This window comes from Peromyscus californicus, unplaced genomic scaffold (assembly GCF_007827085.1).
Source record: "Peromyscus californicus insignis strain IS unplaced genomic scaffold, ASM782708v3 Scaffold_8__1_contigs__length_139910024, whole genome shotgun sequence".
NCBI lineage: Eukaryota > Metazoa > Chordata > Mammalia > Rodentia > Cricetidae > Peromyscus > Peromyscus californicus.
In genome coordinates this window covers 23,265,477-23,290,263 of record NW_026294606.1, presented here as the reverse complement: position 1 = coordinate 23,290,263, position 24,787 = coordinate 23,265,477, and the positions used below count along the sequence as shown (strand labels likewise).

Genomic DNA, 24,787 nt, shown 5'->3' with positions numbered 1-24,787 from the left:
TTATTTGATTGGTCGGTCAACAGACCTGGAATGAGCTCCTTGTCGGAAGCGCATCAGAAGGCAGCGATGAATTCATGGTCCAAGATGTTTATACCAGAAAATAACAGTGTCTTGTGTGTTTGAGGAGCATTTTAAATTACCCTAAAACCTTGTTTTCACAGCATTGAGCGAAGCCTTCATTAACATCCCTATTTCACAGATTGGTTGGTGGAAGAATTAGTTATAACGCACACCTCAGCATGTCTGTTTTCCCACTGGACCACAAGGGGGCACTGTGAACAGCATCCCTGAGCGGGCACCCAGAGAACATGGCTTCAGATGAGCAAAATGCACCCAAAAGCTCCTTACTGAAGTGAAGGGGTTCTCGTTCTCTGCACCTGGAGGATAATAACGAACTCTTGGGAGCCCCTTCCAAACAGGGACTGCCATCTGAGAAGGGCCGACTCCCCACGTTTACCTCAGTCGCAAGCAGCAGAGTGCACGCTAATTTGTTTCTGACATGTTTTTCTCCACACAGGTCCCTACAAGTCCTGCACTGGGTGTTCCTCACAGATCTTTTGTTCCCTCGCTTGTTGATTTCCTTTCACAAACAGGACCATCACTGTTTTAAACCCAAACTCTCTTTTGTTAAATCTTAGGCCCTTGCCTGTGTGGACTGGGTGTCTAGATAGGTGGAAGTCGTTGCTTGAGGGGAAGGCTATCTTTGGTTTGTTCTCTTATGTTTTTATACTCTCCTGAAAACATTTTTACACCAGTCCTTTGCTTTGACACTTCAACCTTGTGCAAGACTCTGAACTAAGTTCCATCTCTGTCCAATTCTAAAATGTTCAGTTGGCAACCATTGTTCCCAGAAGTTTTGACCTCTTGCATAGGAACTGAAGTCCCAAAGAGCTCAGATGTTCTCAGACACCTCCTTCAGGCTGCCGGATCCTAAAGGAATCTCATAAACTACCTTTGGAGGGATGACTCCTGGGAGGTGGGCCGTGCCTGGTGTCTGCCCGTACCCTGGCTGCCAGGCAGGCGAGGGAAAATTAAGGGTATGTTTTCATTTACATCATTCTTTGCTGACTCTCATCTCCCTGGACAACTGTCTGTGAGAAGACAGTGTAAGATACTCTTTCTGTTAACTCAGTTTTTCTTAATTATAGTACTTGGGAGAGAGTTAGATCATGTTGTGAGGCTCTGAAGTGATTTTTTTTTTCTATCCACAAGGCTGCAAAGGAATTTCTTACAGACACAGGTAATAGTAAATTCTATTTGCCGAATTTTCAGTTGACCCCTTTATCCCCTGTGTTCTTGTCTCTATTTGTTAAATCCTTTCAAGTTTGTGTGATTTATATATTTTCTAAAAACCAACCTTCCTTCCTTCCTTCCTTCCTTCCTTCCTTCCTTCCTTCCTTTGTTCATTCCTTCCCTCCTTCCTTCCCTCCTCTTCTTCTTTCCTCTTCTTTTTTGAAGTACAGCCTTTTGTGTATCCTAAGAGAGTATCCTTGAACTCATGATGCCCCCGTTTCAGCTCCTTGAGAGCTGGGATGATAGGACTATACTTCCAGACCCAGCTGCAGCTTGGCGGTTCTTTCTTAGAGTGCCCCTTTCCTGTGCCTGGCCTCCTGCTCAGTGCTAGGCAGGGAGAGTGTATCAGTAGGGACTGCACCAGACAACGGACATGCAGAGAGTTTTGGTGCACCCCAGAGGGACACTAGCCCGCTCAAGCATGTGGCTCTGGCAGGCCTTGCCCTTCTCCCCCATTCCCTCTGCCTTGCTAAAAACGTTTATTCCTAAAGCTAGCCACCAAGCCTATTCCCTTATTTGGCCACTTCTTCCTCCTGAGGCTGACTACCAAAGTCCAGCAACCAGAAGCCCCCTTTGGCTCACCTAATTAACATGCCCAATTAAACACCTCATCCTAACACAGGGTTTCCTCCCTTATCTTTTTAAACCTCCATTTGCCTATGTGCCGTGACTGCCTCCTCTCTATCTAGAGGCGTCCTTCCCAGTCCTCTAGCTCCTATACCACCACATCTTAGCTAGCTCATTAGTGCCGGCATGGGCGAGCCAGTCCTGAAGTTGTAAACATGGGAGAGCTGTCCCCATTTCTCACCTGGCATCCAACTCTACAACTGCGCAGGCTCAGACCCGGGGTTATGACTTGGCCCGCCCCAACATCCACCCCATCTAGGATCTGCTGGAGCAAGTGAAGGAAGCTGACCTGAAGAACTGAAGCTGCAGGATCTCCACAACACAGGGCAGCAACAGGATACCCAGGAAGAGTCCTAGTGAGGGCCCAGCGTTGATATCGTAGTAGAAACCAGAGGCCTCAAACTGACCAATGACTCTTGGCAGTGAACACTTGCAAGTAAAGATGAATGGACAAAGGGGTTTACGCATGACTCACTGGGTCACACTGCAGCTTCTGAAACGAGATTTTTAATTTTTTCCCTTTTAAATTTTTTTTCCTTTTTTCTCTTAAATTTTGTTTTATTGGGGGGAGTGCAGGGGCAGAGAGCCCATGTGAAGGAACCTGGAAATGAATGGGATCAAGATACATGATGTAAAAGACATAGAATAAAAACAAAACAACAAAAAACCCTATCCCCCCCCCAGAAAAAAAAACCCAAAACAAAAACAAAACTATACCTGCAAGGTCGTTTGCTACTGTTTTCTGCCTGAGTCAGAAAGCAGCCACTTTTAACTTTTCTTCCCTGCTTAATAAAGGATCTGTCTGTGAAAACAGGTGTTTGGGTGTGTTTTGTGCCTAATCTGGGGTCTGTGGGGGAGCCCCCACTATGGGAGAGTCTCCTTCACACCCTGTCTCTTCGATTGGTCAGTATCTACACAGACATACATAACAATACCCTTTCTTATCTCCATCTTGAACCCACATGTATCAGCTCTCCTGTGGGTTTCCTCTCCCACATCCCCAGAGCCTGTCCCTTTCCATCTATTTCTACCTTTTGAATTTGGCCCCCAGATACCGTAACTGCTTCAGGTAGAACCCACTAAATGGCCTCCTGACTGGTTTCTTAAGCTCCACCAGGCCCCTGCTGATCATTCTCCAGAATGCTCCACAACAGAAGCCTGGCCAGAAGCCTGGCCTCATCCCGCTCCTATTAAAAACTTTTCAATTGCTCTGGGATTAAAACTCAAATCCTTTCAGTAGTTTCTGAGGCCTGATAGGTTGTTGCATGACTTTTCCTGAGGAGACAGAACAAACTCTATTCACCACCAACAGCAACATGGACAGATCAAACAAACAATTCCTCCTAAGTCTAACTTGAGTTTATCTGGGTCATGAGCAGGACCACGGGTGAGGAATGACTTTCAGGAGCATTCCAAATTCAGCTTCATCACTAATAAGTTCACCCTGCACAGGTGCCAACTCATCAAAGCAGCGTCCCTCCAGTTCTCTGTACAGCTTGCAGAGAGTTCCACTGAACAGTCTCCTGTCCCCCAGAGACTGTGTACAGCCTATATAATCTTCGTGTTGGACCTCAGGAGTCATGTAACTTTCTTGTGAGTTTCACGAGTCTCACTTCTCCCGCTCTGAGAGGGAATGTTTCAATTTGCAGGAAATAGCTACACAACACTCCATCCCCTTCTCCAGCATTCCCCACCCCATCCTGCTTCTGTAACATTTCCTGAACCTTGGTCATACAGATGTCTACCATTTCTTCCACACACATCTGATTGTGGGCCATATGTTTAACCACATTTGCCAGTTATGAATCTCTACAATAGCCATGTCCCACTGAGAAAGGAAATTTCCTCTCTATGAGCTAGGTTGAGAGCAGCAGTAATATTTGGGTATAAACACAAGTGTTTAGAAAGGAATGTAACAGGCAGAGTATACCATTTAACAAAATAATAGCAGTAGCCTCACCTCTGGAGCCTATGACCTTCCCACCACAGATTGACCCCCTCCCCCAGCATATAGTACTAAACACGTGTTTCCTTTGGAGGCAGCTTAAATCCAACTGGAGAGTGGTTGGTTGCACTTGTAACAGTTAAACTATTGTTTTATCAATGGGTTTGTCTTACTTTGCTTGATATACTTAGCCCACAGGATCCATAGATGAGCAGAACTCGGTGACAATTGCCCTGTAGACTGTTTAATACCTTCCAGCACTACAAAAGCTGCGAGACAAGGAAGAAGCTCCCAGCTCAGCCACAGCTTAACTTCCTAATGTCCTAAAATCCAAGGGTGTTGTCTTCAAAATTAGGGTCTTATTGTCGGGTCCTGGCATATGAACAGTAGCAGCCTTTGTAGTTTGTGAAGCCTTGGGATGCCTTCCTGGCCAATAACTCATTGAAGGGTAGCATACCCCCTGGCACTGGGATTTTCATTCAGCAACCTTTTGTGAGTGCCCCCTTTCCACCCATTTGGAATACTTTCTGCATTTAAACACTTTCATTGTTGTTTTTACTGCTTGTTATAGATGTGTTTCCAAATCTTCGTGACTCACAAGGATTAACATAATGAAATTTCTTTACAAAGAAAGGGCCAGAGCTTTGTAGACCCACTGCCATTTCTTCCAAACAAATGCCAATTGGTCTTGTGAATCATCAGCTAAGGGGATATTCAAAAAAAGAAGTTAGCACATTCTAATACAGCATGAAACAATCCCATCACTCATGCGGATTGTTCTATCCAAAGAATAATGTTGGAAACAAAGCCTACCCCATCTCTCCTTCCATAATTCACAGATATTCTCCAAGAACCATGAGGTCCCTTCATCGTGGCTTACTGTCCTGGGCATACCATGTGTCTTCCCACTCTCAGTGAGCTTTAAGGTGACAGCTTGGATCACTCAGTGATACCTGTCCTTTCTCTATTGCAGGGTCCTCTAGTCCCTGACAGTCATAGGGACCTCAGACAGCACTTACCAAGGGTCCTTCATGACTCAGATGAGCCAGTCCATTAGAGACTGGCTCCAGGGTCCTCAGCCTTCGCCTCAAGGATAGATGCATAGTTATATCATCAAGTATCTCCATTTCCACCACATTCAAAGTCATCCCATTTGCTCCAACATTCACAGCCTTTAATTTTTTTGTTAAAAATCTTTCCCAGTCTGAGCATTTCAGAGGCAGAGCATTTCTTCGTTACCATTGTGTCTCATGTTGGACCGTTATTCTGGTCCCCTCTCTACATGATGAATCACAGGTTTCCTCTGTATATTAAAGTTCTCACCCAAGGGATATCTCCCATGACTTCTACTTTGCTGCCTCTCTTCTCACTGTCTGATTCTTCCCATGGGTTTCAAATGCTTGGATTTCCTGGAAAGGCTCTTCATTGATCTGATTTGTGCTTTCTTTCTTACTTCCTGTTGACTGTAAGAAATGGAAAGCTAAAGCTAACATCTCCATCTTACCCTCCCCCTTTCCCACCTTTCCTGCTAGATGAGAGATTAAGGCAGAAGGCGGCATCATGGCTATTTTTCCATTGTGATGATTCTTCCCCAACACAGATAAGTTCTTTCTGAATAGACAGCGCAGCCTACCTTGCACGTCTTACTGTAGAGGTCAGACAGTCGCCGTCATAGCCTGTGTGTGATTGAATTCCATATGTACTCTAAAGGACCGAAGCATACTCGCTTGTCCATTAGTTCTTTTGTGGACATCCTTGTACTTGCACGGCAGGCTATTCCATATCACACACCAAGTAAGATGGCCACTTTGGGAGTCTGCCCAGGGACACTGCGTCCTCAGTTGACACAACATTATTGCATGTCTTATTACTCACAGCAGGGGGCCTCACAACTGCCACTTCAACAGGAAGAGACACCATCCCATACCATGTGAAGAAAGGTCATCGTATTGGGATTGCCCCTGTGGATGCACCATCCTCAGATGTGTCAGCATCAATTGCATGGCCTGTTGCCCATAGCAACAGAGGTCATGCAGGTACTCTTGCCAGACTTATCTTTGGTTTTGTTGGTCTCTCTTTGGGCATCAATTGTGTTGCCTGAGTTTTTCCAGGGATGTGTGAACAGATATCTAATCGCCCCAGAAAGGGCAGCAACAATAGACCAAAGGATTACTTCTACACAAGTCTAGGTTGGTGAATGTATGAGTTTATTGGGAATCACTTATGGAGCACGGCTGAGGGGTTACTTAGAGTAGCATGGGGGACTCAGGAAGATGGATCATCAGCCCCACCCCAGTAGGGTGATGATGTGGGAACGCTGTGTCCCTGGAGCTCTCTGAATAGCTTGCAGGGAACTCTACCAAAGACTCTTCTCTCCCAGAAGTTGTGTACTGCCTTTATATCCTTTGAAGTCAGGGCCCTTCTGGATCTTGTGAGGTTTGTTTTGTGAGCTTCAACATGACCCTCTAGAGGAAATAGACAGGCAGCACACATCATGGCACCTGCCACATCTCCCTCCTGTCATTCATCATGTCCCTTCCCTGTAGAGCTCCTGGTATGCTGACCACTTCCAGGGTCTGGAACCTGGGATCCTAGCATCCTCTGGATCTTTTGTACCTGTAGGGTACAATCCCCAGATGCTTATTACCAAACAAAAAAGGGGGCAATGTCGGGAAAAGGGGCTAGCTAAACAAACCCAGGCTGTATTTCTTTCCCTGGTTCTGGGCCCCAGGGCCAGGGCTCTACTGTCCTGCTCTGTGATTGGTTGGTTTCACAAGTCAGTTGGCCAGGGGCAGAGATGGCTCTGATTTGCGCTAAACTGTGTTTCTTTCACTGGCCTTGTCTGAGCCATCTTTCCCTAGTTCTGGGTTCTGGGGTCAGGGTGGGTTTCTTTAGCCAGCCCCTTTTCCCTACATTACCCATTCCCTGCTCTCCTTGCAGTATCCTTTTCTATTTTGGCCTAAGTAAAGTGTTCACTCATCAGGCCTTGGATTGAATATTATTTCATGAAGGAAGCCATATATGCCCCACCCCCCTGCCACTAGGTTAGGTTGGTCTTGTATCTCCTTGGACATTGCCATACATCCTTACTGCATAGCATGTCATAGAGTTTCAAGTCTGTCTGTCTGTCTGTCTCTCTCTCTGTCACACACACACACACACACACACACACACACACACACACACACATGGGGGAGGGAGGCAAGAGAGTTTGAAAGCCACCTCCTTTTTGTCAGATGATAGGTTCCATAAAAGCAAGGGTTGTGTTGTACCCTCAGTGCCTGGCACCAGTCTATATTCAATAAATATTTACTGAACAAATGAATGATTTGTTCATTTATATTAATATTAAGCAAGCCTGGAGGGAAGACTAATGAAGTTTGTCCAGAAGATGAGCAGGTGTGTAAAGCTTATTCTGCCTTTACTGCCCTGTGTTTTCGGCACCAGAAGTTAAGGTGAGTGACAGCGTAAGGGAATAGTCAAGTGGTCCAGACAGGCTGTTCTGCAGAATTCATGGGAGGATATGCTATTGTAGGGAATGAAGGGGAAGTGAGCCTTGAAGTGTACATTCCAGACTTTTTAGTGCTTAACTGTGGAAAACTGGCACACGAGCAACAGCACGTGTATGAAGGGAGCATGTCTACAGCCACTCTGTATTCCCAGGAAAGCCGGGGAGCTTCATTCATTCTTACAGTAATGTGTTATGCAGGCTCTGAGGAAGTTCTTCAGATTCAGTGTGGAGAACAGTGGGCTTACTTCACTGAAGAGCAGTTGAGCCATCGTGCAGCCAACCTCACCTCCTTTATTTCATATCTCCCAGGAAGCTTCAGGTCATGGCTTACAGGCAACTGTCATTTCTTCTTTAAAATTTTTTGCTTGTTTTTGAGATTATAATTTAATTAAAGCATTTCTCCATTCCCTTTCCTTCCTCCAACTTCTCCCATACACACCCTCTCACTTTTCTTCAAATTTATGACCTCTTTGGTCATTAATTGTTATTGCATGGTTTTCGTTAGCATTTTTGCTCAGGTTGATCCACTAACACTGTTATATACATAATTAGTTCATTGCTTTTTGTTTCTGAATTGTACTTCACTACAGCTTGTTTGCCCAGTCACCTGGTAAAGACATCTGGGCGGTTTCTACTTCAATATGATTATGATTGAAAAAGAAGTTAATTAAAACTTTTCACATTTACTCATTTTGTGTGTGTGTGTGTGTGTGTGTGTGTGTGTGTGTGTGTGTCCACACATTCACACATGCCACCCAGCTTATGGAAGTTGATTCTCTCCTTTCACCATGTGGGGCCCAGGATCAAACTCAGGTTGTCAGGTGCAGCGATGATCTCTCTTACCTGCTGAACTATCTCACTGGCCCAAAAACAACTGCTTTAAAATCTTTTATAATTAAAAAATTAAAAGGGCTGGAGAGATGACTCAGCAGTTAAGAGACTTAAGGCTACTCTTCCAGAGGATCTGGATTTAATTCCCAGAAATCCCACGGAGGCTCCCAACCGTCTGTAACTCCAGTTATAGGAAATCTGATGTCCTCTCCTGGCCTCCTTGGACAATAGGCAACAACAGGTACACATACATGCATGCAGGCAAAACACCCCTACACATAGCATTAAAAAAATAACAAAATAATTAGATGTATGTTTGATTTTTTTTTTTTTACTTGAGTAAGTATTTATAATTGGAATGTCTAGGTTACATGTCAAATGTTGTCTGTAGTGGTTATGTCATTTTATATTCCCTCTGTCGGTATGCCGGAGTTCAGAGATTACCAGTTATTACTGCTTTTGTTTGTTTATTTGTTCTACTTGTTGCTGAGAGAGAAATACCCACATCCCTACCTCCCATTGCGGAGTTTCCTTTCCTCCCATTTAGTTCTGCTAGTTTTTGCTTCATGTGTTACGGGGCTTTGTGATTGGGTACATGCCTATTTAGGAATGCTTTGCCTTGTGTACATTGATTCTTGCATCATGACATGCCCTCCTTGCTTGTGCTGATCTACAATGTTCTAATATGGCTGCTCCAGCATTTCTCAACTAGAGCTAGAATGTACATTGTATCTTTCTTCCCATTCCTTTGCTGTTATCTGTCCATTTTCACTTTTAAAATGAAAGTCTTTTAAAAAGCCTTGCTTCTAAAAATCTAGTCTAAGACTCTCTCATTTTTAATGGGAGTATCTGGATTACTTACTTAAAAAGAGGTTGTTATTGAAGGCTGAACACAGTAGTGTGTTGTTTGATGAGTCTGAATGCACATATGTGAAATCATCCATAACATCTAGAAAATGGACATTTTCCATCATTTGCATTCCCCTGGGCTCCTTTGAAATTAATGCCTCTTATCCCTTCTCTCCCCAAGTGGTTACTGATACTCTGTCATTATACATCAGTTTGTATTGTCTTCAAGTCTGACTGTGTAGCCAAGTTGGCCTCAAACTTCTGCATCCTGTGTGCACCTTCTTTGTGTTGGTATTACAGGCATGCAGTACAACATGGCCTGGTGTTTATAGTTCTAAAGTCTTATTTAAGCGAGACCATAGCATTTACTATGGGGTTTTGGGCATTTTTTTTCATCATAGTGATTTTGAAATTTGTTCATGTTATGTTTTTATTTTTACTTTTTTTTTTCATGTGTAGGGATTTGCCTTAGGTAGGATTTTTATTGCTGTGATGAAACACAATGACCAAAACCAACTTGGTGAGAAAAGGGCTTATTGTAGTCCATCATGAAGGGAAGTCAGGGTAGGAATCCAAGGCAGGAACTTGGAGGCAGGAACTAAAGCAGAAGCCATGGAGGAGTACGGCTTACTGACTTGCTCCTCATGGCTTGCTCAGCCTACTTTCTTATAGACTCCAGAACCACCTGCCCAGGGGTGGCACCACCTACAATGGTCTAAGCCATCCTACATCAGTCACTAAGTAAGAAAATGCCCTATAGACTTGCCTGCAGTCAATCTTATGGAGGTATTTTCTCGATTGTGATTTTTCTCTACTCCGATAACTCTAACTTGGGTCATGTTTGGAAAACTCAGTGACGACAGTACCATGTGGGTAGGTAGGAACAGCTCAGTGCCTTCACCAGGACGGATCTTCAGGTTGTTGCTAGCCTTTGTTGTTACATACAGAAATGCAACACATTACTACCTAAGTCTCTGTATGTTTGCCTTTCATGTCTCTTGGGTAAATACTTAGGAGAGGAATTACTAGACCACCCAGCAGGCAAAGCTGTGTTTTTGATTGCCAGTCTGTTTTCAATGCATTTGTGCCATTTCTCATCCTCACCAGTGGTTATGAGAGTGAGTTCTCTTCCTTTCCTTATCAATATTTGCAATTGTTTTTCTTTTCAATCAGTGCATTTGGTGTGGTTTTTATTTCATTGATTTATTACCCATTCATGTATCTTCTTTGGTGAAATTTCTGCTTGGAATTTTTGCCTCACTAAAACGATTGGTCCTCTCACCCCCTGCCAACTCCCGGCTGATGGTTGTGGCACAAGCACGTCGGCTGCAATGAGGCTAGAATTTTGTTTGCTCTTTAAAACTTCACTTATTATCCTTGTGGGTATGTATGACACGAATGTGTGAGGGTGTATGTGTGAGTGTGAGTGAGTGTAGATTAATGTGTGGAGGTCAGGGGACAGCTTTCAGGAGTGAGTTCTTTGCTTTTACTGTGGATTCTGGGTATCAAATTCAGATCAGCAGGCTTGTGTGGCAAGCACTTTTACCTCCTGAGCCATGTTGCTGGCCCCAACCAACCAACCAACCAACCAACCAACCATCCAACCAACCAACCAACCAACCATCCAACCAACCAACCAACCAACCAACCATCCAACCAACCATCCAACCAACCAACCAACCAACCAACCAACCAACCAACCAACCATCCAACCAACCAACCATCCAACCAACCAACCAACCATCCAACCAACCAACCAACCATCCAACCAACCAACCAACCATCCAACCAACCAACCAACCATCCAACCAACCAACCAACCAACCAACCAACCTTTCTTTGAAGTAGAATGTCTTTTATTTATTATTTGACAACCTTATACATGGAAACAATATATTTTGATCATATCCCCCAACTCCTCTGTCCCAGATATCCTTAACATGTCTCACTGCCCACTTCACACTCTCTTCTGTTTTGTTTGTTTGTTTGTTTGTTTTTAACCCACCAGGTCCAATTTCTGCTGCCTGTTGTGATGTCAACTGAGCTTGTTGGCTTGGTCTTGTGTAGATCACTGTAGCTGCAGTGAGCTCTTGAGAGCAATGGCTATGTCATGTCCAGAATTAATTTCGACTTTTTAATAGTCTCTTTAGAAGCGTAAACATTAAATAAAGATGTGTTTACTTTTATTTTATGTGTTGGGTATTTTTCCTGCATATGTATCTGTGCACCATGACAATCCACAGTACACATGGAGGCCAAAACTGGGCGTTGGATCCTCTAGAACTGGAGTTACCGGCAGTTGTGAGCAGCCAAGTGGATGCTGGGAACCAAACCTGGGTTCTCTGGAAAATCAGTTAGTGATCTTAACTGCTGAGCCACTGCTCCGGCCTCAAAAGTAAATATTTTTTTTTTTAAGTTTGAACATGTGCAATTATATTTATGAGTTTTTTCTATTTATGAAATGGCTATCTGCTTAAGATCATAAAAGATTTTCTCCTATATTTTCCCTAGAAGTCTAAGAGTTTTACATTTAGGTCTCTGTTCCATGCAAGCTAATTTTTGTGCGGAGTACAAGGTTAATATTTTTCTCCATAGAGAGAGTTGGTTGATTTAGCATTATTTTCTCCCCAAAGGCATTCCATCTCCCCCTCTGGAATATCTTATTTTTGTCAAAAATCATTTAGTGCGTTTATGTATAGACAAAAAGATACAGGTGTTATGGTTGGTTGGACTTTGAAATTTCAGCCCCCAGGTGCGCTAGTTTGAACCCTGGCTCCTCAGCTGTCAGCACTATTTTGTAGGTTGTGGACACCTTGAGACACAGAGCCTAGAGTGGATGTGGGCTGCAGCGGTACTAAACAGCCTAGAGTGGATGTGGGCTGCAGCAGTACTAAATAGCCTAGAGTGGATATGGGCCGCAGTGGTACTAAACTAGCCCCACCTGCAGCTTGGGTGAGCCCTCTTTTTGTCTCTTGCTCCGATTGGATGTGAGTAAGCCATGATGCACACTTCCACTGCCGGGAACCAAGCCACCATCCAGATCTTCCAGGATGGACAGACTGACTTCACCCTCTAAACGGTGAATCAAAAGAAACCTCTCCTCATGGTTTCTCTAAGATATTTTGTGGCAACCACACGAGAAGTCAATGATACCCAGGTGTACTCAAATACTTTCTAGTGGTTAGGATCTCTATTTTTCTTCTAATACAATTTGTTTTGAATCCTTTCTTTGTGCCTATTCCAGAATGAATAAATTACTACCCACTGTTTCTAAAACTACTTAAGTGGTCCTCCCCACAGCATGGAAACAGAAACCACCCTTCCCTCATTAAATGTACGGGTGCTGTAGTCAGATGTGGTGGTTCACACCTTTAATCCCAGCACTCTAGAGGCAGAGACAGGCAGATCTCTGTGACTTCAAAGCCAGTAGACCAGTTTGACTTTCTATACTCAAAGAGACCAGATGAGTCAATATTTAATTCTTACAATAAAGACGACATGTGGAAAAGAAACCCAGTGACTATGAAGAGAATTACCTAAAAATTTAATAGCTTGTGTATATACAAGATGACAACAGGCAATACAAATTGGGTAGTTTGGCTTTGACAATGTGGAATGTCATCACAAGGCAGCCCTCTCCCATCAGATGCACATCGTATGGTAAGAACTACAAGCATCCCCTTCCTGACTTCATCCAGTGGTACTGATGCTCCATGACCCTCTTCCTCCACACACACAGTGAATTGTGGTCCAGCAGCTAAGTTGTTCATCCTCTGGCAATGCAGAACTTTGAGAATTACAGTTCTGCTTTGTTTTAAAAAGCACCATCTCTTTGATAACTTTCAATGATTTAAAAGACACACACACACACACACACACACACACACACACACACACACACACACACACTGAGATCACACGTTCTTCCCAAGTCCCTCCTTCCATTTATAATTTGGTTATTTAAAACAAATAACATTAATTCAGTCAAGACATATTAAACAAACAAAAACATATCTCCAAACAGGCTGGAATGAAATAATTTCCATGGACAGAGACTATAAGAATCATACTTCTTGACTTGGCCATAAAGAAATAGGGGAATAGTTCGTCTGCCCGCAGAGACTCTGGTGGCTCTGGTGCCTGTGCTGTATCCACACAGCCCCTGTGAAGAGACAGCCTGCAGGATCGATGCTGTGACTAGCTGTCACATGGTGATGTGACTGATCCACAAGGTCCATGGCCACAGGTGGATGGGAAGAGCAGATCTCTGCAGCTGTTTTGAGTGTTGGGTCTGCATGTGCAAGCTTTTAGCAGGGTGTAGGTACACCAAGCCACGAGAGCAGGAAAGGGCCTGGTGGCTCCCCAGTTCAGTGACTAAGGAGCCGGCCATTTTCCTCCGGACAATGAGGGTAGAAAACCCTCAGAGAGACTTCTAGTTAATGACTAGCAGTTGGAAACATCCCTTCTTTTTGTCTACAATCACAGTCTGATGTATCTTCATGAATTCCTACTGCAATTTTTTTTTAATTCAGCTCTAAATGCACCCTTTAGAAAACCTAGTGGCTTAATCACTCACAAATGCAGCCCCGTGGAAACAAGTCTTCTCTCCTTGTTGTAGCTTCCTTTCTGAGTTGAAGAGCACAATGCCGGCTGTAGACACAGTCTCTTAGTACAGCACACGTGCCTTGCCTCTCTCTAGTTCTGGAAACAATGGGCCCTGGGTAACTTAGGATAACATATACTTTTGGAAACTCTCTCTCTCTCCTCCCCTGCCCTGGCCTTTTCAGCCAGATTGGGGTCTTTTACTACTGGGTTAAAGACAGTCAAGTTTGAAAAATGTTTTGGATAACAGTAAGCCATACCATGACTTGTTACATGGATGGTGAACACTTGGCAAATATCCCACGAGTTCCAGATTTGGGTGTGCTGGATTCAGATCACTACTGGTACATGCGAAGTAATATGAAACCAACTGGTATAATTTTCTACAAACCCAAACAATGCAGCATTAGGATATGCTTACTAAGGTGCTTCTTAATTCATGTTTTTAATGGAATGTATCAGACACGCATCTACAAACAAATATGGATAGGCAAAGACCAACATGGACACGTTTCTGTACAGCTTATGTTTTAGAGACTTATATGTATATATAAGAACCATACAGGGGAAAAAAAAAGATTTCCCACTTCATCTCCCTGAATTGATGAAAATCAACTAGCTCACACAAAACGTTAAAATATTTCATTTTCATATAAAACATCTACAAAAATAGATAACATTTACAAAAACCAGATCATATTTCCAGTTTTCCTTAGTAATCATTCCCTCAGTCCTTCCACCTCCTTTTTTCCTCAGAAGGTGGCCATCTCCAGCAAAGAACGCTTGAACAGCTGAGCGTTTCTGGACAGGTCTGTTACCTGATGCACCATCTCCTGCAGGGCGGTAGTGCTGGGGTAGTGGAGGGCGGCTGTCTTCGTAGCCATCACTATTGTCTTGAGCTGTTCACAGAGCTGGTTGCTGGAGTTCCTGACTTTATTCCGAATGTCCTGGGCAGCCACCTGCCTTGTCAGAGTGTCTCCAATGAAGACCAGTTTGTGTGCACTGAGAATGACGAACTTGCTGTGGGCCACAAAGATCCGTGGGGGCTGGGCTGAGCTGACGCAGCTGAAGAGGGCATCGATGGCGTTGAGAAGGGATATGAAATGGGTCTCGCACTGGTCGTAGTAGAAACAAAGCAACTGCCTGTCCTGAGCACCCACACTGCTGTTTGTGGTTGGGAGGGCCTGGGAGGGCTTCCACTTGGAGATGTCATTCTCCACCGGCTTGGTGATTTCTTGTTCCAACAGCTGGAACTGACTCAGCTGGAAGGAAGATGGGAGGTTTCGTTAAGGGCAAGACACGCAGTGCAAAGAGAAGGAAATGTGGGGGTGGAGTCGAGAGATACCAGCTTCATCCTTAATAGATGCCAGGTACTTAGGAGCTCTAAGAAATGGCCAGGCCTTCCTTCCTAAACTGCACACACAGACCCCGGGAAGAGGATCCCTAAGGGACCCTCCAGCTCTGACCTGTGATGACACCATTTGTCTCTTCTGTATTCTGTCTGGCAGGCAATGTTGGGTTTGAACCCCAGCCTCACCTATGCCATTGTGGGGGTTCAGTGAATTACTATTATTCACAAAGTGCTTGAAATAGTGTTTGGTGAATTGCAGACTTTGTGTAAATGTTTATTAAGTGTTGAGAGACAGCAAGGGAAAACCAGATGCAGGGACCTTTCTGTCAAATACATCACCAATAGTTTGCTATTTCCTGGGGAAGGCCCTGCCTTTCTCTTCAAGATGGAAAATTCATGAAGATTCTCTATTTCTCCTGTCCTCCCTGTCAAGATGTACACATCATGATCCTTTGCTATAGGAAAGTATTACAAATGCACACCTACTTAGGGAAATGGATACAGGGAAATCTGAGCATTAATTGTTTATTGTAATTTATACATATGTGTGTAGGTCAGAGGACAATTCACGGCAGGCAGTTCTGAGGATCAAACTCAGGTCATCAGGCAGCAAGTCACTAACACCGAGCCATCTCGACGGCTAGGGTATCAGCTTTTCTGATGCTCTCCTTTGCATCCCTAACTGGACTGTGATTTCAAATGAAATGATAATTTCTTGCTATTTTACTAAGAATCCCGAGTTCAGGATTCAGTTAATCTCTCACCCTGATTCAGAGCTGAGTCAGGACAGGGACACCTCCATCCTGTTTCCCCGGAGAAGTGCGTAGTCAGTTTTATATTGCACAGAATCTACTTGCTTCTTAGGGATGACTTTAGTGTGTCCTAGTCCCCACAAACTGCTGTCTTACGGGGCCAGCTGCCAATGTAAGCACAGTAGACAGAGGGTGGTGTTCCAACATTATTTGAAAATAATGAATTTGATTTCAAATCATGTGTTCGTAGTGGGCAGTACTTTCCCAGTTGATAGAGAAGGAACTGAATTTTTGGCCCATTACATGATGCTCGAGTTGACACACCTGTTGGCTAGAAACAAGGATCCCCTAAAGACATCTTGTCACTTCATGTTGTGATGTGCTATTTCATTTCATCTTAAAGAGTGTGTAAATCTTCAGTCCATTTCTCTGTTTTCCTGTCCTTGACTTGGCAATGTCTATCCTTACCTGCTGTACTCATTAAACCTTTGAGTGAATGTGCCCAGCTCCACCCTTAGTAAATGGACTTGAACATGTCTCACAAACATTGGATCCTTCCCTTTGACCCTTAGACTGGGCCATGCGAAAGATGAGGGATGGGGTTGAGGAGAGAGTTAGAATCAAACTCTCTTAGGAATTTGATAACCACAGAAGGGTGTTGACCATTAGCTAAGGAATCCCAAGTGAAATGCCATCTACAGAGAAAGCTGTAGAGCTGGGCACATGCCTACAATCCCTACACTCGAGAGATTGAGGAAGGAGAATATCAAGTTTGAGGTCAGCCTGGGCTACATAGTGAGACCCTATCCCAAAGCATAACATAACAAACCAAAGCCCCGTAGAAAGGGCTTGAGCATCCATTTGTGAGTTTGGTAACTAGATATAACTAGAGACAATGTTAGAGAGTACAGGAGAATGAAGCCGATTGTGGAAGAGAACCAAGAGAAAAAAAAAGAGGAAAGACAGCCCTTGTTCCTGTCAGTCTTGGCTGCACCTTCATTCGGAATCCCCTTCCTGTGCCCCCAATAGAAAACCAATTAGCTTGGGCCACCCTGACTTGTGTCTTGAGACCAAAGGCTTTAACCCAAATAATCCTAACACGTTATATATTAACAGGCATAGCCTGAACAAACCCTGTCGTTTGGATGCAATCCAGGTATCCTCAGCTGCAGTCACAGACCACAAATCTTGACTTTGTTCTTATGTCCTATTATATGCCTGGGACTTCTTCATGCCAGCGTGCTGGCGGGACCCCAGCCTTTTGAAGTTGCCCATTCCCTGCTAAGTGGAGCCCGGTGTTTCGTTTGAACTTACCTGATGATGCTCTAGCTGGGTCTTGCTCTGCTTGATGATGTTCTCCTTTTCCAAGAGCTCCTTCTGCTGCCTTTCAAACTCCTCCTTGCCCTGTTGTTTCCAACACAAAGACCGCATTACCTCACCACTCTGAGTCACTTGTGTGACCAGCTTCATTGACAAACGCACTCAGACTGTCATTGTCCCCCGGCCACGTCCTTCATGTCCAGCTAGTCATTGTACACCCCTGACAGGGACTTCCGGAGTTGCTGTGGAGACAGGCTTGAGAAATAAAGCCCGTTTCCGAGTGGGCTGCCATGGTTGCTGCTCGTTCTAGCTGGGGAACTTCCCATAATCCTCTTTACACTCTTAAGAAGCACTACTTTTTCATGGTTCTTTTTTTAATGGGTTATATGTGAACCCATGCACTTTCAAACCAAGGTAAAAGTGGGTGCAGATTTCACTTCCAATTTCTTTGAATCTCCTCTACCTGTACTTGGTATTCTCCAGTGTACACCATCAGAAGCCCGGTGAGATGAAGGTTAAATTCCGTCATCTAACCCAGGCCATTCCTCAGCATGAGATGAGGCTCACTTGACCATTTCTACTCTCTTACACCTCTGGCCTTTCAGTATTGAACAGGGTTCAGCACAATTCATGGCTCTCCATCAAATGGAAAAGAATGGCAGAATAAGACATTAGGCTAAGTAGTAAGTACTAGATTATGGTAGGATGAATTCTTCAAAGTCGACGGGGAAGTTTTCAGGATCCCAGGTCAATTGGGAACTAGCACCATTGATAATTCTAGGAAGCAATTTGCAGAGCTTAACATATGCAGGCCAACCTGTTGGCCAATTGGCAAATTATCACAGGTCCTCTAAATCTGATGGGGCTAAGTGTCTTTGCAAGCAGTGAAACACACAAACACACACACACACACACACACACACACACACACACACACACACACACAGTGTAGGCTTCAAGAGTTCTTTAGAAACTCTCTATGTACAGATATTTTCAATAGTTTTTTTTTCTTAACAGTGATATATTTTAAAACTTATTTCTATTACAATGGGCTGTTCCATGGAACTATGCCATAAAACACAAGTAGAGGAAGAATTGATACCGTGACTAGTGAACCCACTGTTCCCCATTGATGAGTCTCCTCCAGCTTGCCTGAAGTGTATCAGTGAGATTTAATACAACCCTTTGAGTTAGTGCCTTCTCAAAATAAAATGAAGGCCCAGGGAGGCTAAATGAAATGGCTGTACAATTTCTGTACAACCTCACCCTTAATTTTCACAGCACTTGGATTAGGACTCAGCATGCTCTGTCCGTTGGCTGTCCAGCCTATGGACATCAGTTCTGGGCTCCCTGAATATGAGTGTGGGCAGTTTATAGGTCTGGTTTCCTTACCTGTAGGTGGACATAATCATAGTCATCCATCCAACTCCTTTCAGAACCATCACTGCTACTACAGTCTGGTGGCTGGTCCTTGCCTAGAGTGGGAGGCAACGGCTTATTGTGGACCTGGGCCTTGTAGTCACCAGGGCGCAGTGGCTGCATCTGGGCCCCTGTATGTGTGTACTCGCTTGAGTTCATGATGCTGTCGGGCCCGTTCTTCAGATGGGAACCGCCAGGACCTGCTCTAAAGAGGGTCTCTGCATAGGTGCTGATGGTGGTGGTCAGTTGCTTGGCATCATCTGGCACTGTCTTGGCTACCATCACAAACCGGTCCAGATCATCACATTTATTTTGGGGCTTCTTGATAGCTAGGACATTCAGGGACCAGTTGCATTCATTCAAATCATGGCTGGTTTGACTTAGAATCTGGTGGGAATCCTCTACTCTCTGAAGTTCCCGCTTCATTTTGTTGTGGAGGACCAGTTCTGGGAGGCAGGAGGCATTGGCTAAAGCTCCCTTGGCAAAATGGAGGTATTCTCGTAAAAACAGCTCCACCTTGTCCACTGCGGCGCGGATCTCATTGATGTGTCTTTCCATGTATCCATAACACCTCCAGTCTGTGGTGACGAGCGACATGAGGGTGCAGACACCCATCTCCAGGGTCTGCTGGAGCCGATAGAGCTTCTCAATGGCCGTGTCTGGGTCCAGTAGGAGCCTTTTGTCCTGAGGTGGGGAGGCTGACAACGAGGACTCCTTTGAGGAGGTGGAAGATGTGGACATGTTACTCCTGGTGCTGCCAGTGCTGGAGAAAGACAGTCGGTTGATCCCGTCCACCACATCCCGAGAGCCTTTGGCATCTGCTGGGTTGTGCAGAGGGACATCGTAAACACCGTCTCTTTCCTCCAGATTTGCTTTTTCACTGGTTTCTGCTGGTGCCTCCAGAAACTGAACTCCTCGGGGGACATCATATGCATCACTCTGGATGCCCCCGGACTGTCCCAGCTGAGATGGGGGATGGTGCAGAGAAAGGCTCTGGTGTCTTCGTGCTGTTGGCTCTGCAGCTCCTGGGGCATCACAGGTGAATTTGATATGAAGGTCCTTCCCCGCTGCCTTGGTGCTGGTTGGAGGGATGTCGTAAACCCCCTCAGCTCTAGTGTCCCTTCCATCTTGTTTCATTGGAGACGGGAAGTCATATTCCTTTTCCCTAAGCCCTGCTTCATCCCGACAAGCTGATGGTGGAATGGAATAGACCTAAAAAGGAAGTAAAAAGCCAATTTATCTATCCAGTTGGGTTGTGGATGGAGGCAGAAGATGAAGAGTCCGTGAAGGTGTGGTCCAGAGTTCACAGACCCATTTGCAAGATCTTCTTCCTCCCTCCTCCCACCGTTTACTAATTTCAGATGTTTCCCAGGGCGCAGCACGATCCTTAGAGGATGTGCGCCCCCCTCCTCACACACAAGCATCCACTACCGTTCTCAGTGCTGGCTGACTCGGCTGTGGAGCCCTCACAGCTAAGCTGCTCACCACCGGGTCATAGTCTCATGTTTTCAACACTTTACTGACTGACTATCCTACCCGGGTTGACCCATGCTGAGAGACAGAGGACATGCTACAGTGGACTGAGGGATCCGAGTTCTCTTCTTGGTCATTAGACCATTTGTGAAGCTACCTGGGTCTCCTTAGTCTGCAGAGGCACAGCTCTCTATCCGTTCAGCAAAGCCAATTGTGTTCAAAGTGTGAATACTCTCGGAGAATAACAGAAAACCAAATGGACTACCTCTGATGAACAAACTGAGGAAGCGGTAGACCAGTGGTTCTCAACCTGTGGGTTGTGATGACCCCTTGGTGGGGTCAAGCAGCCCTTTCATGGGGGTCACATATTAGATATCCTGTATATCAGATATTTATGTTATGCTTCATAACAGTAGCAAAATTACAGTTATGAAGTAGCTATGCAAACAATTTTATAGTTGGGGGTCACCACAACATGAGGAACTGTGTTAAAGGGTCACAGCATTAGGCAGGTTGAGAATCACTGCTGTAGACCCTTCTAGAAATATGAGATGTATTAGATATTGAAAACTGAACTCGCCATCTTCCCTTCCAATTGACTCTTATCACTGCTGTCTCTATACCTTAGGGGACCCTCTACATGTGTAATTATAATTATAAATTTGTAATTAATTGCTGACTTCTCTTCTTTACTTCCTTCCCTCTTTCTCTTCTCTCTCCCCTTCCCTCATGAAGATGGTTTTTCCCTTTTGGAGAATGCCATTGTTTTATCCCAACAAGTTGACACACATCACCCCCGCCCCATCCACACAGGGATATTCATCCACACCCAGGGCTTTACCAGCTCACTTACCCCTTGAGTAGGGGGAATGTCATACACCCCTTGGGGTTTTATCTCCCCCACTGGAACTGAAAACACGGGGCCTTTCACTGATGAAGGAGGGATGTCATATACCTGAAGAGAAACACTTGAGTTACCCAGGATGGAGATGCCATCTGTTACTTCTCTTGCTACTGTTTCCTTATGGATTTAGCAACATCTCATGCCATCAGAGCTTTATGGAAGTTTCCTTTATAAATTTTGCATTCTTTGATTTCAATTGAATATGAAAATGATCTCACGTGACCTATCTTTTCTATAATTTAGATCATTTAAATTGCACATTTCCAGAAATAAAATGACAAACTGATAAAGCACCAAGATATTTCTCAGATGATAGACTAGACTTTCTGATAAGGCAAACTCAGAAACAGTTTAAATCACACTGGCTGAGTCCCCGGACAGGCAGCTCAGAGCTCCATTTGATGAGGTTGTCACTGGAGACTCTTTGCTCCTACGTGGTCCTGAAGACATGCTACCCCCAAAGCCAGTACTCCTGGTGATGTTCCCATTGCCTACCCCTTGAGTAGTGTGGGAAGGAGGGACATCGTAGACATCCTTTTGGTATCTGGATGGGTACTCGTACACATAGCCATGGCCTGTCCTCACGGGGGTGATCACCTGCGGGTGAAAATACACAGAGATGTCAAATGACAATCCCGAGTCCTCAGCATACCTCTTAGCCTGTCACCAGGCACACATCCCTACTCAATCCCCCATAGCAGGGAAGGAAAGGAGAGAGGGGACAGGAAGGATGAAATAAAAGGAAGAAAAGAGGGACAGGCAGAGAAAGAGAGAGAGAGAGAGAGAGAGAGAGAGAGAGAGAGAGAGAGAGAGAGAGAGGACATGTGAAGACATGAGGTAAAATAAGTAGGAAGTGTATGAAATACCATTATTTCCTTTCCTAAGCATTTTCCAAAAATCCTATAGAAGTTCATCAATAGTCTCAATTCCCTATATTCAAGGAGATAGGAAATTGTATTATATCATATAAATTATAAAAGTCAGGCTGAAGAGAGCGCTCAACAGTTCAGGGCACTTGTTGCTCTCACAGAGGCCCTGGGATTGGTTTCCAGCACCCACCATGGCCGCTCACCACTATCCGTATCTCCAGTCCCAGGGCACTGATGCCCCCTCCTGGCCTCCAACAGCACCAGGAACATGTGTGGTACATACATATATACCTACATGCAGGCAAAGCATTCATACACATACATAAAAATCAATAAGTCGCAGTAAAATAAAATAATGAAAGTCTTAGCTGATCCTTTTGGCATGGCCAAAGCACAAGACTACAGTTTTTAAAAGGCTCCAAAGCTTTTGTCAAGTACATAATACAAATAGTTTGGCCACTTAAAATTCCTCTCATACCTTCCCCAGTATGCCTCTTCATCTGACATTATTGCTGTGATTATAACTGAAATTCCATGGGTCACTCTAGTCCTTGCACGGAGCCCCTGCAGAACAGCCCTGTTCTTAAGACTGCCTGGGAGCATTCACCCTAATTTATGAAACAAGGGAAACACAGTTCCCTCAGTGTCTATGAGAGACTGGGTCCAAGATCCTTGGATGCTCGAGTCCATGGGGTGTGGTGTTTTGTGTGTAACCTCCATACATCATCTGGCACACTTAAAAGCCTCTCCAAATTACTTTATGGTCTACAGTGCTTTACAAATACGAAGTCAATAGATGGTATACGGTATTGTTTAGGGAACAATGGCATAAGTCTACACACGTTCACTGCAGATACAGTTATTTTCTAAGTAGTTTTGACTTGCAGCTGTGCGTGTATGCACGTGTGTGTGTGCGCGCGTGTGTGTGTGTGTGTGTGTGTGTGTGTGTGTGTGTGTGTGTGTGTGTGTGTGAATGCACTCTCTGTTATGTGCATATGTGGAGAGCAGTGGTTGACCAACTTTATGTATCTTTCTCTATTTCTCTCCACTTTGTTTGTTTGTTTATTTATTTAGAGACCCCCATCTCTTCACTGACCAGGAGCTCACCACTTGGTTAGACTGGCTGGCTTGTGAAGCCCTGAGATTTGCCTTTCCCAGTGCCCACACCATCACTGGGGTTATAGGCACATGCCACCACCCCTGGCTTTTCCACGTGTGTCGGGGATCTGAACTCAGGTCCCCAATTTGTCCAGCAAGCACTTTACCCGCTGTGGGCTCCTGTGTTCTGCTGTGTGCGGCCATTGGTCATTCTAAGCAGGCTAGAAACACTGTTTCAACTTAATTGATTTAATCTTCTCAGGGCTTGCAAAGTGCCATAGTCTTATTTTGGCCTGATTCTCTACTACCAAACCATTAACAGTGTTCATGTCAAAAACTGTCTCCCCCCCATGTCTTTGAGAAGTGACACCAAAACTTAGGAAGATCTGTCTGTTCCCAGGAAGCCCTCCTCCTTCACCCTTGAACGTGAAAACTCTGGCGTCAGTCTGCCTACCAAACTATGTGAAAAATGTTCCACATCCATCTTAAGCTGAAGCGAGTGGAACACAGCCAAGTGTGCCAGTGTCTGGACCCCAGGGGCTCCAAAACCTCCCTGTTCAATTTTGTTTAAAATGCCTGATGCTTACAAGCTGATTATTTCTTGCACTGAAGGTAAAAGAGATTATTAGTATGCAGCAAACATTTCCATCCAGTCTCTCCATTGTCTTGGCTTTAGAAAAGGAACACGGCACTTTAAGTTTGTTGGCATGGAGTGACGGAACCATTTTATGAAGCAGCCATTGTATTGTGCACAGCAAATATTCCTTCCTAAAGCTGGGGCTGTTTGCTGAAGTCTTTTAATGCCCTTGTATGGTTTTTTTTTTCACTTACCATTGTGCAAGAGAGATATGAAGATCTTGTAAACGTTCTGTTTATAGCTCTCTATTTAGCTTTATAATAGAACCTGCTCACAACCCAGCTTTTGGTGAGTGTGGAAACTTCAAGAGTGCATTCTGTGTCAAGCTGCCAACTTAGGGATGCTGGTGAACTAATGCCAATTAAGTTGAAGTCCTGCATCCCTTTTCATCTTATATTTTGAAAACAGGGGGGTAGGGAGGTAGAGGGGGCAGTGCTGGTGTCTGAGTGTGGTTTTGTGGAAAGCAGGTAGGGGATGATCCTTAGAAAGGACTAGGGACCAAGCCAACCCCTGTCTTTGTGGCCCTTCCCTGGCAGGGCACACTCAGGCTTCTTGGTATTTACCATTCCACTTCCTGACAAATGTCACAGAACCCCAACTTGCTCTCTCTTTCTCATTTAGAGGATGCCTGTGGTCATCTGGTGTTTAAAACTTTGCATTCCAAACTAGTCATTTTTCCTTGTTTATGCAGTTAAAGAAACAGATGGTGAAAACCACGGGGGGAAAAAGCCAATAAAATACAGCCTTCCCCATCCCAGCATTCCCGATGGTACACTCTAGCTCACATGGGTCTGCCGATGACATTTAAGCAGGACCAAAGCTTTGCTTCTGGTGGGACATGTCCAGAGCAGTTAGTGATCCACGTGGTGATTTAGGAAAGACTGCTGAGGCTTTCCTCAGTGCTAGCTGTCAGCACCCTTCCTAGGACCCTTTCCGTGCCAATGGGGTGTTCCTTCCGCAGGGGGAAGCGCTTGGCCAACCTGACCTTCGGGTTCTTTCTTCCTGCTTGACAGAAGCACACAAAAAGCACTCTACATTAGCTCCTCATTCAGCCTCCTAGGACTTGCAGCCTAAGAGGCATACCAGGAGCTGCCTAAGACCATGAGTTTGGAAGAATTCTCCCGGGCATTAATGAAATCACTACATAAGGGCATTTTCAAATTAATTTCTTAATGAAATCAAGTCAGGTTTTTTCATTTCCCTGTTCTCTCTGTTTGTTTTTCTTTTGTGCATTCCTTTTATTCTACGTATTTATCTATAGTTACAAAGGCTCAGCCCTAAGAATTACCAAACTGACCTCTTAATT

The 24,787-nt window shown here is 44.6% G+C and overlaps 1 protein-coding gene across 3 annotated transcripts in view; it reads right to left on the bottom strand.

Annotated features, from left to right (window-relative positions):
• Positions 1 to 12,577: 12,577 nt before the first annotated feature.
• Nedd9 (neural precursor cell expressed, developmentally down-regulated 9) overlaps positions 12,578 to 24,787 on the bottom strand; it is a 175,993-nt gene continuing 163,783 nt past the window's right edge. For all 3 annotated transcript variants that reach the window (XM_052726961.1, XM_052726962.1, XM_052726960.1), the window contains 5 exons: positions 21,373 to 21,474; positions 20,827 to 20,928; positions 18,474 to 19,712; positions 17,076 to 17,165; positions 12,578 to 14,920 (listed from right to left, as the gene is read on the bottom strand). In XM_052726961.1, the coding sequence (XP_052582921.1) occupies positions 14,411 to 14,920; positions 17,076 to 17,165; positions 18,474 to 19,712; positions 20,827 to 20,928; positions 21,373 to 21,474 (2,043 nt within the window). In that variant the 3' untranslated portion in view covers positions 12,578 to 14,410. The remainder of the gene's footprint in view (positions 14,921 to 17,075; positions 17,166 to 18,473; positions 19,713 to 20,826; positions 20,929 to 21,372; positions 21,475 to 24,787) is intronic.